The sequence below is a fragment of the Lepisosteus oculatus genome, chromosome 17 (assembly GCF_040954835.1).
Source record: "Lepisosteus oculatus isolate fLepOcu1 chromosome 17, fLepOcu1.hap2, whole genome shotgun sequence".
NCBI classification, from domain to species: domain Eukaryota; kingdom Metazoa; phylum Chordata; class Actinopteri; order Semionotiformes; family Lepisosteidae; genus Lepisosteus; species Lepisosteus oculatus.
In genome coordinates, this window is record NC_090712.1 from 3148779 (window position 1) to 3166121 (window position 17343).

At 49.4% G+C, this 17343-nt stretch overlaps 1 protein-coding gene across 3 annotated transcripts in view; it reads left to right on the forward strand.

Moving 5' to 3' along the window:
* The window catches only part of sptbn1 (spectrin, beta, non-erythrocytic 1), a 111486-nt gene that overhangs the window by 81323 nt on the left and 12820 nt on the right, over nucleotides 1–17343 (forward strand). For all 3 annotated transcript variants that reach the window (XM_015362466.2, XM_006638414.3, XM_015362467.2), the window contains 15 exons: nucleotides 931–1233; nucleotides 1893–2046; nucleotides 2295–3165; nucleotides 3798–3935; nucleotides 5488–6244; nucleotides 7457–7659; nucleotides 8732–8822; nucleotides 9920–10066; nucleotides 11328–11591; nucleotides 12505–12729; nucleotides 13705–13794; nucleotides 13885–14163; nucleotides 14691–14821; nucleotides 15746–15950; nucleotides 16958–17332. In XM_015362466.2, the coding sequence (XP_015217952.2) occupies nucleotides 931–1233; nucleotides 1893–2046; nucleotides 2295–3165; nucleotides 3798–3935; nucleotides 5488–6244; nucleotides 7457–7659; nucleotides 8732–8822; nucleotides 9920–10066; nucleotides 11328–11591; nucleotides 12505–12729; nucleotides 13705–13794; nucleotides 13885–14163; nucleotides 14691–14821; nucleotides 15746–15950; nucleotides 16958–17332 (4233 nt within the window). The remainder of the gene's footprint in view (nucleotides 1–930; nucleotides 1234–1892; nucleotides 2047–2294; nucleotides 3166–3797; nucleotides 3936–5487; nucleotides 6245–7456; nucleotides 7660–8731; nucleotides 8823–9919; nucleotides 10067–11327; nucleotides 11592–12504; nucleotides 12730–13704; nucleotides 13795–13884; nucleotides 14164–14690; nucleotides 14822–15745; nucleotides 15951–16957; nucleotides 17333–17343) is intronic.

A 17343-nucleotide genomic window follows, 5' to 3' on the forward strand; every position in this document is an offset into this window, starting at 1 on the left:
TCATCCGAAGGACGGCACCTGTTTATAGTATAGTGTCCCCGTTTTTCCCAGAAGGTCTCCCATCCAGGTACTGGCCAGGCTCACATCTGCTGAGCTCCAGTGGGCTGCCAGCTGTGAGTTGCAGAGTCATATGGCTGCTGGCTTGAGCCACCTGAGCCCTTATTTCGATGGTGACCCAGCTGGAGGAGCTTCTCTGGCCCTCTCATCACAAACCTGAGCTGACGCCTCTGTGGGAATGATTCCAGTTCACTGGCTTTAGGCCCTTGATCATTTGATGTGCTTAAGTTGTGGAACTCTACTGTCACGGCATTACTCTGTGCAAAACCATATTTACTTATTACAAACACTGTCGGGAGCTGGCTTCTTCTTGTTTCTGCATCTGTGATCCACCAGGTCTGTGCACAGGTGAAAAATTTGAATCTCACATTTTGAGAAAAGCCAAATCTGATAGAGTGCATAGTCCTGATATAGCAGCATTATGTATACTTAAGGTCTTTCCAACACTATTAAAGATTAATTTTGTGGCGATTAAGTGGCCATTGTGGAGTCTGAATTTAAATAGCTCTTTTGTATTCGTTCACACTTGGAGAATTAACAGTGCATTTAAGTGTGCCTTATTAAGACAAGGACTGTAAGTTTCTACCACCCTCTAGTGGTCAAAAAGGATCCTTCTGGAACTGATAGCAGTAGCCTTTGTTGAAGTAGTAACCTATACAATATATAAACCATATTGTGCTTAAAAGCATTTACTACATAAGGAAGTGAATTCTAGATGTTTTCTGACACTGAGAGCAGTACTATGTTCTTTCCTACTGTAAGGATGGAAATAGAAGAATAGTTTCTAGAAGTTACGTTTCTGGAACAATTAGTTGATAGTTATTAGGGTTTTTTTTTTTAATTCGTGAATCCATCCCTGTTTATTGCCCCCAGGACAACTTTGGCTACGACCTGCAGGCAGTGGAGGCCGCTACCAAGAAGCACGAGGCCATCGAGACGGACATCGCGGCCTACGAGGAGAGGGTCCAGGCGGTGGTGGCCGTCGCCCGCGAGCTGGAGGCCGAGAACTACCACGACATCAAGCGCATCACAGCCAGGAAGGACAACGTGATCCGGCTGTGGGAGTACCTGCTGGAGCTGCTGCGGGCCCGGCGCCAGAGGCTGGAGATGAACCTGGGCCTGCAGAAGGTCTTCCAGGAGATGCTGTACATCATGGACTGGATGGACGAGATGAAGGTGGGGGCCCGTTAATGGCTTCACTTCATCGTTTCGAAAAAGCTTAGGCCTGTTATTGTGCTACCCTTCTAATAAAGCACATCATCTGACCGTTCCTCGTCTTGTAAGACAGAGATTGAACAAAGTGCATGACATTGCTGGGGCTAACCTTTCAGGTTTATTCAATGGAGGGGATGCTCAAGGACAGACTCTCTGTATTCCTTTTTGGCCCTGAAGAATGCATGGGGTTCTGTTTCTGATGGTGGGTTCTGAAAGATATCAGACATGCCACTCGCCTCATTTGCTGGACAGGGCAGAAATGAAGCCTTGATTCCTTCCTTCTTCTCTGGCCTTCTGGCCAGTGTCCTGAAACGTTGTGACCTACCGAGGAGCGACTGTTCCGCAATGTCATTGCAAAGACGGCTTGCCCTGGTGTTTTGAAATAATCTGTTCTCAAGCTCACGAAACCGCTTACCACCATTCCTTGTGTTGTGAGTCAAGAACCTAACAAAGTGGGGCCGGATTGTTGGGGCTTACTTTTCAATAGAATGGTTCATTACGTGAATGTATGATAAACTGTAGCTAGGACGGGCTCTCAGATCATTTTTGAAACATCACGCAGTCGAGGCCTGGAAGGGTCTCTATGAGGGAGCTCAGCGCTCTCCTGGTCTCTTCCACAGGTGCTGCTGCTGTCCCAGGACTATGGAAAGCACTTGCTGGGGGTTGAGGACCTCCTGCAGAAACACGCCCTCGTGGAAGCCGACATCAGCATCCAGGCTGACCGAGTGAAGGCTGTCAATGCCTCTGCTCAGAAGTTTGCCAGTGACGTAGAAGGTGCGCAAGACAGGCCCAGAATAATTAACTGTGGTGGCGGGGGGGACAGAACTGTTCAATGCCAAATCAGACTGTCACTACAGTGCAACCATGACTAACTGGTTTGTAGGTAGCTTTAGAAACGCGGTAGTTAATGTGGCATTCTGGGTGCTGCATGTGTTATAATTAGAAAGCTGTGAAATGAATCAAAAACCAGCATTGTATCTGACGTTTGTTGTCTCGTTCTTCCTGTTCTGCCCGCCGTGCAGGATACAAGCCCTGTGACCCGCAGGTGATCCGGGACCGAGTGGCTCACATGGAGTTCTGCTACCAGGAGCTGTGCCAGCTGGCAGTGGAGCGCCGGGCCCGGCTGGAGGAGTCCAGGCGCCTCTGGAAGTTCTTCTGGGAGATGGCGGAGGAGGAGGGCTGGATCCGCGAGAAGGAGCAGATCCTGTCCTCGGAGGACTATGGCAAGGACCTGACCAGCGTGGTGCGGCTCCTCAGCAAGCACAAGGCCTTCGAGGACGAGATGAGTGGGCGCAGCGGGCACCTGCAGCAGAGCATCCGCGAGGGCGAGGAGATGGTGGCCAAGGATCACTTCGGCTCCGACAAGATCCGCGAGCGCATCCGGGACATCCAGGAGCAGTGGGCCAACCTGGAGCGGCTGTCCGCCGTCCGCAAGAAGTGCCTGGAGGAGGCCTCCAACCTGCACCAATTCCAGGCCGACGCCGACGACATCGACACCTGGATGCTGGACATCTTGCGCATCGTGTCCAGCAGCGACGTGGGCCACGACGAGTACTCCACCCAGGCCCTGGTGAAGAAACACAAGGACGTGGCCGAGGAGATCACCAGCTACCGGCCCGTCATCGACTCTCTGCACGAACAGTCTCGCACCCTGCCCGCGGAGCACACCCAGTCCCCCGAGGTGCAGGGCCGGCTGGTGGGCATCGAGGAGAGATACAAGGAGGTGGCGGAGCTCACCCGCCTGCGCAAGCAAGCCCTGCAGGACGCCCTGGCGCTGTACAAGATGTTCAGCGAGGCCGACGCGTGCGAGCTGTGGATCGATGAGAAGGAGCAGTGGCTGATCAGTATGGAGATACCCGAGAAGCTGGAGGACCTGGAGGTCATCCAGCACAGGTAGGGGCAGTGCTCGATCTGTCACTGGAAGGCCACAGCATCCTCCTGCTTTTCTTGCTCTCTTAAATTGCTCTCATTACCCAGTCTGCTCGATGAAGGGCTCAGAATGGATTGTGGGTAATATTACCTTGGCTCGAAGTCATTTTTTAAAATTTCAGCTCTGAAAGAACGTTGCTGGGTTTTTTTTCCTGTTCAAGTCCCTGGTAAACCTTTGACATTTGTTTTTAGCTTAGCCTACGCAAATCTTTGCCATCGTGCAATTAATAGCCTTTTTAAAACTGGATAATTAAAGCACAAAGCCCAGCAGATAATGGAGCTCGGCTGGGCCCTTATTAGTATGCATTTTATGCTCGTCAAGTCCTTTGTTTACTTATTCAGGCCAGGGCTATATTCCATTATGCAAATATATGCAAATAGATTACATAACAGTACAGCAAATGTTTAATGGTCAGTGGTTTTTAAAAAGTGTCAAAGGAATGCCACTGTGCTGTTTGTGTGATGATAGATCTGCCTGCACACAGAATTGATTCATTTACATACGGAAATAAATCGGTGCATATTTATAGCAAAACGGTATACAGCCGTTTTGTTCTAAAATGTCAGACCAATCTTTAACATCTCTGCAATTCCAGGTTCGAGAGTCTGGAGCCTGAGATGAACAACCAGGCCTCACGTGTAGCTGTGGTGAATCAGATCGCCAGGCAATTGGTGCACAGCGGACACCCCAGTGAGAAAGAGATCAAAGCCCAGCAAGACAAGCTCAACACCAGGTCAGTTACCGGTCAGCCTGACCACGCCGGGTGCACCCACTGAACTTCCATAAGCTCCTACAGGCATTTTTCCATTGACTTGGTTCTTGGATAGTTCAAGTAGGTACAGTAGCTGCGTCAGCATGCGTAGGCTGCACAGGCACAAGTAAAGAATCACGCGAAGAAGGCTCCACAGCCGAAACGTTCTGTTGTTTTCTTCTTTTTAAGTTGTTTGATCTTATTGCAGCAATTATACAGAATTACCAACAAGAAGTGAGTCACAATTGCTGCCTACCTAGGTGGCAATACAAAGCCTGCAAAGACCCAGTGCAGTTTACTCGGTGGCCTGAGGCTGATAAAAATGCATTTCAGGTCACTGTTCCGCTACCAGGATGGGGAAAAAGCATTTAAAACGTTCTTGTTTTCTTTGTGCCTACTGCTTGGTTGTTTGGCACAGAAGAGCTGCGGGGAGGCCCGAGTTAAGAGTGACTTGCGCAGGCCTGCTGTGAGGTGTTTTCCACGCTGCACAGACTGGCATGGACTCAGACCCACACTTCCTCTGCCCCTGGAGGGAAGTGGGCACCTCGAAAAACAACGGGCGTCTATTTGTGGCGCTGTTGAATGTTTTGCTTCCTTCGCAGACGTCTGAGACCAGCCGAATTTGTGTCCAGAGCAGAGCTGTCCAACTTGATTATTCAATCTATTTGTTGTGTTTTCTGGGACAAAGTTGAGTGATCGTGCCTGGGGGTATTTTTCCTTAAAACCGAAGACCAGCGTTAACGCTTTTAATTGATGCATCGACGCTATGTGGAAGGAAAGGAGGTCAAAGAGGAAGAGATTCTTGCAGGCTTGTAACTTCAGGTTTTGTGATGCTGTGGATTACGTGCAACACTTGGTTTACTCATGATGGTAATTTTTTTCGTAATTGTACAAATGGATTAGCCTGACAATAAGGCGACAGGAAAATGGAGGAGTACATTTTCTCAAGTGGATCATAGGTAGCTGCTGTTAGTAACCAAGATGAAATCAAGGACACCTGTGGAGTTTCCACTAAGCACAGGCAAGAGCCCCTAGTGCAGACTGAAGGCTGTTCACGTGTACTGGTTTTGTAGTTTGTTATTGATAATAAGTTTTGGCATTGTAATGAAAGAACATCTTTCTGTGGTAATTGAAAATCCCAGGGAGTTTCTTGAGAAGAGTAGGGGTGTTAAGGCATCCAGCGTCCTGGCCAAATTTCCCCCTTGGCCTTTACCAGTCATGGCCTCCTAATAATTCCCATCTCTGAACTGGCTTCATCACTCTGTTCTCCTCCTCACTGAGAGCTGGTGTGTGGGGAGTGTACTGGAGCATCATCCAGGTGGGGCTGCACACTGGTGGTGGTGGAGGGGATCCCCATTACCTGTAAAACTCTTTGAGTGGAGTGTCCAGAAAAGCGCTATATAATTGTAAGGATATATACGTTTTTGTTGTAAGCGCTATGTAGGTTTTTGTGAACAAGGATTATTACTGCTTTAAGATGGCCGCAGTGACATCTCTTTCTGTAGCCTGATTGTGGTTTCTTTCTGTGCTTCAGGTGGAGCCAGTTCCGTGACCTGGTGGACCAGAAGAAGGACTCTCTCAACTCTGCCCTGGGTGTGCAGAACTACCACCTGGAGTGCAACGAGACCAAGTCATGGATCCGGGAGAAGACCAAGGTCATCGAGTCCACCCAGGAGCTGGGCAATGACCTGGCGGGGGTGATGGCCCTGCAAAGGAAGCTGACAGGCATGGAGCGCGACCTGGCCGCCATCGAGGACAAGCTGGGCGACCTGCAGAAAGAGGCGGATCGCCTGGCAGCCGAGCACCCGGACCAGGCGCAGGCCATCATGGGCCGGCTGGCAGAGATCACTGGCGTGTGGGAGGAGATGAAGACCACACTGAAGAACCGCGAGGAGTCCCTGGGGGAGGCCAGCAAGCTGCAGCAGTTCCTGCGCGACCTGGACGACTTCCAGTCCTGGCTCTCCCGCACCCAGACGGCCATCGCCTCCGAGGACATGCCCAACACGCTGACCGAGGCTGAGAAGCTGCTCACCCAGCATGAGAACATCAAGAACGAGATCAACAATTACGAAGAGGACTACCAGAAGATGCGCGACATGGGCGAGATGGTCACGCAGGGCCAGACAGACGCCCAGTACATGTTCCTTCGCCAGCGGCTGCAGGCCCTGGACACGGGCTGGAATGAGCTGCACAAGATGTGGGAGAACCGCCAGAGCCTCCTGTCCCAGTCTCACGCCTACCAGCTCTTCCTCAGAGACACCAAGCAGGCCGAGGCCTTCCTCAACAACCAGGTAAAAGCCTGATCTGACACTTGTGCCTAAACTAAGGCTGCTGCTGGAAGAGGTGTTATTGGGGCCAGCAGGGGGCGCTCACCCCATGGTCTTTGTGGATCCTAATGCCCCAATATAGAGATGGAGACACTATATTGTATAAAAGGCGCCGTCCTTCGGATGAGACATAAAACCCAGGTCCCAACTCTCTGTGGTCATTAAAAATCCCAGTAGGGGTGCAGCCCCGGTGTCCTGGCCAAATTTCCCATTGGCCCTCACCAATCACAACCAAATTTCCCATTGGTCCTTACCAATCATGGCCTCCTAATAATCCCCATCTCTGAATTGGCTTCATTACTCTGTTCTCCTCCCTCCTCTAATAGCTGATGTGTGGTGAGCGTTCTGGCGCACTATGGCTGCCGTCGCATCATCCAGGTGGATGCTGCACATTGGTGGTGGTGGAGGGGAGTCCCCATTACCTGTAAAGCGCTTTGAGTGGAGTGTCCAGAAAAGCGCTATTTAAGTGTAAGCAATTATTATTATTATTAAACCTGCTCCATCACATAGACTGTTTTCACATTTCCTGCTGTTGTAAGTTTCAATTTTCTTGAGGCCTTGGATACATAGTATAGGCTGAAATAGTAATTTGGTGTCCTGGACATTGCAGGTTTGTAGTGTTTATTTTTGTAAGCAGGAGAAGCATATTTTTGGGGACAACCTAGGTCTTAACAAAGCCGTCTTTTTTGCCCTACAGTGAGATATTAGCAATACACAATTTCAGAAAAACATAAAAATTACAAACTTACAAAAAAGTTGGTCAGTTGTTTCCTCCTTCTTGTTAATTGTTTGGTTCAGAACCCCATAAAATCAAAATATGAATATCTAGATTATAACATCTGTGCAACACATAAGATTGAAGATATAGTCTCCTAAAATGAATGTTCTATACAGCTTAGAGTCACTCACTGTGTTTCAGTGTCCGTTCAGAAAAGATTCATAGCATTCCTTGGCTCAGTCAAGTGTGTCCTTCAGGAGGAAGGAAACTGTGTTTCCGTGTTTTTAAATTACTTTCCAAATCGCTCATCCGTTGACTGGCTGAGAAGTGGAAAGGAACGTGGCTCGCTGGTGTAAAGGCCACTAGAAATGGCGAGCCACGCGAGCAGCGAGGCGCTGGGAGCTGTGGGCTCTGCAGAGGCGCACGGGGGTGACGTGCCCGCTCTCTGCCCCACGCAGGAGTATGTGCTGGCCCACACCGAGATGCCCGCCACCCTGGAGGCCGCAGAGGCCGCCATCAAGAAGCAGGAGGACTTCATGACCACGATGGACGCCAACGAGGAGAAGATCAACGCCGTGGTGGAGACCGGCAGGAGGCTGGTGAGCGACGGCAACATCAACGCGGACAAGATCCAGGAGAAGGTGGACTCCATCGACGACAGGTAGGGCTTTGGACGTCCTCAGCATCCATTGTGAATACAAGGCATGTTTATTCCTTCTTCAACCAGCATGCCCAGCGAGGTGTGTGTGTGGGGAGAGTGGGATGTTTTCTGGACGTTTTACAACAGTTCTTTTTTGGGCGGAGGGAGATATATCCATAACCTCAGGGTTATTGGGATAAGTGCCTGGAATTGGTCGTTCCCACAGTGTGCAGGGGACCTCAATTTAACTTCTTATCCAGAGAGCGATTGGACTTACCCCTGTCTTCACCCAGGAGCCTCACTGTGCATCATAATGACTCTTTCAGTCTGCTGCTTCACTGTGGGCTTTGCAGCTGAAAGCAGATAGCTGTTGTGTTGGGCTAATTATAATTTATGCATGTGATTTTCAGTATTAAAATAGCCCTGAAGACTTAAAAGTTAATCAGATTTCAGCAGGATACCAGTTTATTACACCCGTAGCAAAAATAATATTTCATAATATATAATATGTTATTATAACAAATATAAGCTTATAGGAAATGTTCTGGCATGCTTGTAATACTGTATTTGCTTTTATATAGTGTGTTATTGACTGTGCTTCCTGTGTACTCTGAATTTTATTAGTCATTCTATATTCCAAGTTCTCCCAAGTTGCAGTTGCTTCTCTTTTTGTGTTTGCACATGTTTTCAGTTCCTCCACCTTTACAAGCTGAAGCTCTGAGGACGCTGCTGTGTTCGTTCTGCACTGTAGTGTAGGAGAGTGCGCTTTAGCAGCAGGTCAATCATGCACTTGGAGTGAATGGATCTGATCGGCTGCAGCTGTTTGCAAAGCTGCTGTGGTGAAGTTGAGCGAGCCTCGTGGCCTGAGCTGAGGAGCTCACTCAGCGCAGTCGAGCAAGGGCCACAAACCTTGCGCTGAAGTAAACGTGCACCAGCGCTTGAAGTGGAGAGTGTTCGTCCTCTTCGGTAGCCGGAAGCTGAACGCACAAACCCCTGTTTAAAGCCTTGCAGTGTCCACACCATTGCACTGTGTAAGTGTACAAGTGATTGGAAACAGCGTGTCATTTCTGCGTGTTTTCCTGTGTGTGTGTAGGCACAAGAAGAACCGGGAGGCAGCCAGTGAGCTCCTGATGAGACTCAAAGACAATAGAGACCTGCAGAAATTCTTGCAGGACTGCCAGGAGGTAAGCTGTCATGTACCATTAACTAACTAGGGCTCCGAAAGCAAGCAGAGAGGTGGGGTCATGCTCTCACTTCATCTCATTGGCCTTGAAATGGCTGCAGGAGTCGATATCTCCAGTTGGCATTAAAAGGTAGTGGCACAACACTGTCTAACGTATGAGGCTGAGTTTTTGACTGCACACTGTGGAACAGGATAGCATTCTTCTTTTGGGTGCTACTTAGAGTATAGGAGGAACATCTGACTGGTTTACTTATGCATGTTAGAGGAAGCAGAAGCTGTACTAAAGCCCTGTATAGCTGCAACAGTCATATTGATATCATTGATTTCAGTCGATTGTGACTGACTCCAACCTGTCGTGTGACCCTTCTGAAGTTCTGACTAATCACCTTTTAAGTCACAATTAAGAATCAACTGCTGAATTTCATCTTTACACAAAGCATAAAGACACCATAAAATGTACTGTCCTGCAGTAACAGCATGATTCATTTTTATTGTGTAAAATATCCCTTCATGGTTAATTTTCCGATGTATGTTGCACACTCTGGAAAATGAGTTATTGTAAATTCTCTTTACTGAGTGATATCTGCAAAAAAAGAAGTATAAACCTTCTGCCTTGAGCCTTTAAAGTTTCCTTTTAAAGACTGTCAGAAAGAGTACTACAGTATGTGCACATAGCCTTACCTCGGGAGCCCTGCTGTCCTCAAATGCCCTCCTCTACTCCATCTTTTTATTCATTATATTATTCCTGCAGTGCAGTGTTTTGCTGTTCTGTGAACTTTCAGAAATTAGTCTTTGTCAGGTTTTGAAATTCCACTGGCAGGATGGGATACAGTATTTCCAGTTTTCAATTTGAATGACTGTTTGATGTAGCTGCACTTGTGTAAAGCTCGAAACCATTCTTCCGAATTGCGCGTGGGGCGAGGAGTTGAACAATGTTGGGAATAAAGCAGAAGACGGGGGGGGGGCAGTAATGTGTGATTATCTCACGGATAACCCCTGCGGAGACAGCTGCGCGGGCTGGATAATTAGGGGCCAGGGACCGCTCCCTGGCAGAGCGGCTGTGCTCCGCGGTGTTAATTGTTCCCCTTGTCTGCGCAGCTGTCCCTGTGGATCAACGAGAAGATGCTCACGGCGCAGGACATGTCTTACGACGAAGCCAGGAACCTGCACAGCAAATGGCTGAAGCACCAGGCCTTCATGGCCGAGCTGCAGTCCAACAAGGAATGGCTGGACAAGATTGAGAAGGTGAGGAGGCAAGACCCCCTTCCTGTGATGCGGTCTTACTGTCTTCCTTCTTGTTGTCAGTTTCTGAAGAGATGTTGCTCTTGTTTTGTTCTGAAGAGATGTTTTTTTTTGTTTGTTTTTTTATCTGGGGCGTGGCTCTGAGGTGTTGCTGTAGACGATACTCTTCATTTTCAGCACTAGTGAATGAGAGGAGAAAGAATACATGTTGTGTCATTGTGAATCTCAGGAACTGTATTAGCCTGCAGTTTGCTGTGTATGTCAAAGGCACTGTTAGCCATTACATAGTAGTGATATTTTCACTCAGAAATATTTGATGCAGTTCATCTATTTGGTGACATTGATAGTTTTATATAATAAGTGTCTGATAATGGATGGACCATTATCCTCATCATCATCTTCATCTACATCTTTTTAATATGATTCTCAGTGCCTATAAATCATATTAAAAAGACAGTGTTTTTTTCTGTTGGTTGAACTGTTATTCTGTTCACTTGTCTGACTTCCTGTAAAATTCAAAGGGCAGAACCGATGAATTACAGTGTTGCCAAAACAGAAACAATTGACGCCTGTATCCGTCTATTATGGTGTCTGACTCCATTTTGGCAGCATATCTATCATTCTATCACTTCTTACAGTGCCTTTTACAAACTCATAAATGGTACAGTTGAATTGAACCTGCTGGCTGTGCTGAAGGAACAGATGCTGATCGGTGTCACGGACCCCGCTGTAAGCCACAGGCTGGTTGTGCTGCTGACTGTAGTCAGACCCCTCCTTCACCAGTCACCTCCGGGTGGGTGGGCACCTGGGGGTCAGACAGCATGCCAGAAGATCTCCCTTGTAAGATAAGATCACAATTAAATGGACTCAAGATAGTTGCGTGCTGTTTTGATCTGAGGTACCTCTTTTTCTGCCCAACTTGAATTGTGTTATTCTATGTAGGACCGAGTATATAAGCACTGCTGGAAGTAAGATGAAGCTGACCAAGCTATGGTGTAGCTGAGGTGCTAAGTGTTGTCTTCTATGTGAAGTTAATGTCACCATTCTGTAAAAAGGCAAAAAACTTCCTTCTGTGGCAAAATTTCCCTACTGGGAGGCCTCAAATCCCCAGTTTTATTTCTTTTTAGGAACTACACAAGCTGCAGCCCAAACGGGGTGGTGAGAGATCTGTGAGAAGGGCTCACCAGCAGTCACAGAACGCGTGCTTGTGCAGGCAGTGCCGGAGGCCATTGCATGTCTGACTGCCACTCTTTGTTTGTGGCAGGACGGGATGCAGCTGGTTGCGGAGAAGCCAGAGACTGAGGAAGTTGTGAAGGAGAAGCTGTCGGCGCTTCACACGATGTGGGAGGAGCTCGAGTCCACAACGCAGACCAAGGCCCAGTGTCTCTTTGACGCCAACAAGGCAGAGCTGTTCACTCAGAGCTGCGCCGACCTGGACAAGTGGCTGGTGAACCTGGAGGGGCAGATCCAGTCGGATGACTATGGCAAAGACCTGACCAGCGTCAGCATCCTGCTGAAGAAACAGCAGGTGGGATACATTCCTTTCCCTGGGATGGAAACTGGGAACACAGGCTTCTACTCAGAGGGTAGCTGCGCTTTGTAAACCCTTCTGCTGTGGCGCTCTGCACAGCCTGTTAACCTGTGTGCTTCAGTCATGGGCCTGGTGGTCCAGTGGGTAAGACGGAGGCCTTGTTAACCAGGAGGCAACCAGTTCACATCCAGCCTCTTCCACTGTTTAATGGTGTGTCATCCTGAGCAAGTTTCCAAAGCTCTTTGTTCTTTCACCTTGAGAAATACTGTAGGTCACCCTGCGGCAGTTGTTGATGTATGGTCTGGCCGCTAGACCGTGAAAGTCACAATTGTTAATGTGTCTTTTAAATTAGGAACAAATATGGCCTGGGATTTAAAGGCCTGAGAGAAGAGAGAAATTAATAGAGGCTGTTTGACTCTAAACATTTATCAAAACAGTTCTTCCTGATCTTACCTTGATTTGCTCACAGTCCTTGTGTAGTAATCTTCCCTCATTATGAAGAGCAAATCCTTAGTAAAACAAAGCTGTTTTAAATATGCGGCTCTTCAGAATTATACATTTTGAAAGTGCTGGTGTTGAAATGTCTTCTTTCTGGTAGATGCAGGGTGGTGTTATTGGAAGTCGTATGCAGACATGCACTCGAGATCAGAGATCCTAGTGTCGCTGCTTGCTCTTTTCCTAGAGTGTGAGGATGCACACAGGGGCACGAAGCTCAGATGAACAAATGAACTGGCAGTTACATAACCCCCCCTCCCCCCTCTGGTTACGTAATTGCTCTCCTTTGAAGTTGGGGTGGAAGGCGCTGTGTGAGCTGTGCGAGCCTGCCACCTCTCTGCTGCAGACGCCAGAGATTCCCCTTTCTCCGTGTGCATGTGGTTACCTGAGCAGCCCCCCCCTCTCCCCCCCGTAGATGCTGGAGAACCAGGTGGAGGTGCGCAAGAAGGAGGTGGAGGAGCTGCGCAGCCAGGCCCAGGCCCTGAGCCAGGAAGGGAAGGACACGGACGAGGTGGACGGCCGCCGGCAGGTGGTGGAGAAGAAGTTCCAGGAGCTGCTGGAGCCCCTCCTCAAGAGGAAGAGCAACCTCATGGCCTCCAAGGAGATCCATCAGTTCAACAGAGACGTGGAGGATGAGATCGTGAGTATCGGCACTCGGCGGGTCATGTCTTGCCCTTTGACCTCACCCCACCCCGTCTCCCCAGCCCTGAGCAGGCCGGGCCTCGGCACCTTGTTCTGCCTGGTACTGTTCAATCAGACTGGACCGGGCTGAGGTCCGCCACAAGGCAGTTCTGTCTGCTCTCAGTTTTAAGTACCGAGTGGCTTTCACTGCATTGAGATGAGAGGGCTCTTGTTGCTTCACTTTTTTATAGCTGTGACAGCAGAGATCATTTCAGCATGTTGACGTACTGCACTTTGATGTATGTAACAAAGAAAAGCCCTTCATCTTTTTTGCCTTAATATCTTAAAATGCCTTTTTTTCCTCATTTCCTCAAATTCAAGTGAATTTAGAGAAGCATTGTTCACAGTGTTAAAACTGGACTTTTTGACAGTGTAATGTTTTCAAGTGTAGCCATTCCTGTCATGAGCAACTTGCAGTATTGCAGTATGTTACCTGCATGGTATTTCTTATCCATGCTGTATTGTAGACAAATTTATTTTATTTTGTGTTGTTCTAGGTGTGAAAAAAAACATAGGTGTTCTAATGGCTCCACTTTACCCTCTGTAATTTGAGATATGAATTGTATATTATGGGCGCAATATGTGCCATAGGCCTAAACCATGCTGAATGGAATATTTCTTTCATTCTGTCGACATTATTGCAAATAATCCACTGTGCTCTTCCATTAAGTTTTAGTAAAAGAAACATCCTCTTATCGATAGAAAAAAAATCCCCCTACTGTATCAGCGCTTTTGGACACTGTGTTCAGAGGATCGCACGAGGAATTTTGGGGAGTTTGTTCATTGTCAAGCTCAAATGGGAAGTTATTTAACTCAGAAATGGGTTGTCAGTCGACCAAGCTCAAGCCCTGCAATTTTGCGGCCATGATTTTTTGTCTTGTGCTTTTCTGCACTTTTCGAAATGAGCATTGACAGTCTCATTCTGTGTTTTTAGCTCTGGGTTGAAGAAAGAATGCCAGTTGCAACTTCCACAGACCACGGGCATAACTTACAGACTGTCCAGTTACTCATCAAGAAAAACCAGGTAAGAGGACCGAAGTGACCGTCCGAAAGACCGGGGATCTGTTTCATTGCTGGACGGTCGTAGAGTGGTGCTCTCCCTTGTGACGCGCAGACGCTCCAGAAGGAGATCCAGGGCCACCAGCCGCGCATCGACGACATCTTCGAGCGGAGCCAGAACATCCTGACGGACGGCAGCCCCAACGCCGAGGCCATCCGCCAGCGGCTGGCCGACCTGCGGCGGCTCTGGGGCCTCATGATCGAGGAGACGGAGAAGCGGCACGGCCGCCTGGAGGAGGCGCACAAGGCCCAGCAGTACTACTTCGACGCGGCCGAGGCCGAGGCCTGGATGAGCGAGCAGGAGCTCTACATGATGTCGGAGGAGAAGGCCAAGGTAGGCGCCGCCTGGGGGGGAAGAGGCGGCGGGGTTCGTTTGCGGCGGCGGCGGCCATTTTGTCCACACGCTCCAAGACGAATGCAAGTGACGGGTCAATATAGCCATCGTCAATATTGGCAATACAGCCATTTCGCTGAAGCAGGTCCAAATAGTAATAATGAGATTAATATGTTGTCTGATTAGAAAATGACCTTTACAGAACCAAAGACAAAGTGTGATCGGGCTGTTGACGTCAACTCAATTTTATTTTTCTCATGTTAAAGCAGACCATTAAGTGTAGTATAGAAAATATCCACACTCCTTTTGTTTCTCCAGTCGGGGCGGTGAGTTCACTGTGGACGCCCTGGGTTTGGGAAACAGATCCCAGGTGCTATATCGAATGCAAGTAACCTGCAGCGTTGGAGAATTTGCTTCTATGTCATTAACTCTTTCAAGAAGAAAACGGGAAACGTCGGTCACCCGTGTCGGGTCGGCTTGTCTTGCTGTCTCGTTGTCTCACTCGCCCTCCCTGCTCCGTCTCTCAGGACGAGCAGAGTGCGGTGGCCATGCTGAAGAAGCACCAGATCCTGGAGCAGGCGGTGGAGGACTACGCCGAGACAGTGCACCAGCTGTCCAAGACCAGCCGGGCCCTGGTGGCTGTGGGCCACCCAGAGAGGTCAGGAGCCCGGGACACCCGTGTGCAAGCTCTCACACCCCCATTCACCTGGGCATCGCCGCCGAGCGGGTTTCCTGCTCAGCGCATATAGTCTGTCATAGCGAGATGAACTTTTAAAAAGTGTGTTGCCTGTGCCAAGAGCATGCATGTAGAACTGGCTGGGTTTTGGTGAATCCGGGACACGAATGCATGAGCGATCCCATGTTGTTGGCGTGGCCATCCAGCTCACTGGTTCGGCTCTTGAGTGGATTATCCTCTATTATAGTAGAAAGCGATTACTCAGAGAGTGAGGGGCATGGGGACGTGCAGTGAGGAGGCAAAGGTGCTACAGCCATTGCTCTGATCTAATAAAAAGTCACAGACTAAGGGGAACCTTGTCCATCTAGTTCGTAACTTAATGAACCAAGAAACCTATTGAAACTCATCTGGAATCCAGAGCTCAGAAGGTTCCCAGCCCTGGTCCTGGAGCCCTACAAGCCTGCTGCCTTTTGTTCCAGCCAAGCTCTCAGTTACACTGTTGAGGCTTTAATTGACTTAATAATAGGGTGAGATTGAACTGCTCATTTCTCACACGTGCTGAAGAGGCATGTGGCATGGAGAGCTTGACTCTTTAACTATTGCACATCCTAAGTGAGATAAAATCCTAAATTTGTGAGCATGAAAAACGTCCTGCAAAATATTCCACTCGTGTTAATGGAATTAAGGCTTCGGTGATTAATGCAAGCCAGCAGGTGTGTGGCGGTCAAGCTCCAGGACTGGGAACTTTCGTCTCAAGTTGCATCATTAAGAAAAAGGCAGTGAGACTCTGGATGTCTGGGTAGAAGAGGAAATGAGGGGTGCCGCGCTCTCGGTTTTGCGCGCTTTGTGTCTTTCAAATTGCTCGGGTCCCCCATCCCAACCCTGTGCCGCCGCCTCCCCCCGCAGCGAGAGGATCAGCATGCGGCAGTCGCAGGTGGACAAGCTGTACGCGGGCCTGAAGGACCTGTCCGAGGAGAGGAGGGGGAAGCTGGACGAGAGGTACCGGCTGTTCCAGCTCAACCGCGAGGTGGACGACCTGGAGCAGTGGATCGCCGAGCGCGAGGTGGTGGCCGGCTCGCACGAGCTGGGGCAGGACTACGAGCACGTCACGGTAATTCAGCCCGCGGGCTGCCCTTTCCCTCACGCTGTCTGATTCTGCAGCAGAAACAGCGTTTCAATAAGAAAGCGTAGCTTGTGCTCAAGCTGCATACTTCGCCTGGGGGCCGGGCCAAATCGGCGGCGTGGCTAACCTGCAGTCTAGCAAAAAAGCTTGTCAATATATCCATTTCGTTCAACCAGATCCAAATAGTAATGATGTGATTTATATGTTGTCTGCCAGCTAATTATAAAATAACCTTTACAAAGGTGATTGGGCTGTTAATGTTAACTCAGTTTTATTTTTCTTATGTTAAAGCTTTAAAGCAGGCTACACTATTACTATTTTCTATACTATTAAGTGTAGTATAGAAAATATCCACACTCCTTTTGTGTGTGTAGTCGATATGGTGAGTTCACAGTGGACGGCATGGGTTTGGGAAAAAGATGCCAGGGGCTAAATCACCCAGCAGCTCACACCTGGCAGCCCACTGGAGCTCAGCAGGTGTGAGCCTGGCCAGTACCTGAATGGGAGACCTCCTGGGAAAAACTAAGGCTGCTGCTGAAAGAGGTGTTAATTGGGCCAGTAGGGGGCGCTCACCCCACGGACTGTGTGGGTCCTAATGCCCCAGTATAGTGGCTGAGACACTGTACCGTGGAAAGGCGCCATCCTTCAGATGAGCTGTAAAACAGAGGCCCTGACTCTCTGTGGTCATTAGTTTTAAAAAAATGACCCCTAAGAATAGGCGTGTAAACCCTGGTGTCCTGGCCAAATTTCTTTACCAGTCATGGCCTCCTAATAACCCCCATCTCTGAACTGGCTTCACCACTCTGTTCTCTTCCCCAATGAGAGCTGGTGTGTGGGGAGTGTACTGGCGCATCTTCCAGGTGGGGCTGCACACTGGTGGTTGGTGGAGGGCATCCCCATTACCTGGAAAGCGCCATGTAAGTGTAAGGAATTCTTACTGTTCTTGAGACTGTGCCTGCTGTGGTTCAGCGTCCTCCTCCGCCTCCGTCTCGCAGATGCTGCAGGAGCGCTTCCGCGAGTTTGCCCGCGACACGGGCAACATCGGCCAGGAGCGGGTAGACGCCGTCAACCAGATGGCCGACGAGCTGATCAACTCGGGCCACTCCGACGCCGCCACCATCGCCGAGTGGAAGGACGGGCTGAACGAGGCCTGGGCCGACCTGCTGGAGCTCATCGACACACGCACGCAGATCCTGGCCGCCTCCTACGAGCTGCACAAGTTCTACCACGACGCCAAGGAGATCCTGGGCCGCATCCTGGACAAACACAAGAAGCTGCCCGAGGAGCTGGGCCGGGACCAGAACACGGTGGAGACGCTGCAGAGGATGCACACCACCTTCGAGCACGACATCCAGGCCCTGGGCACACAGGTGCGTCCCCG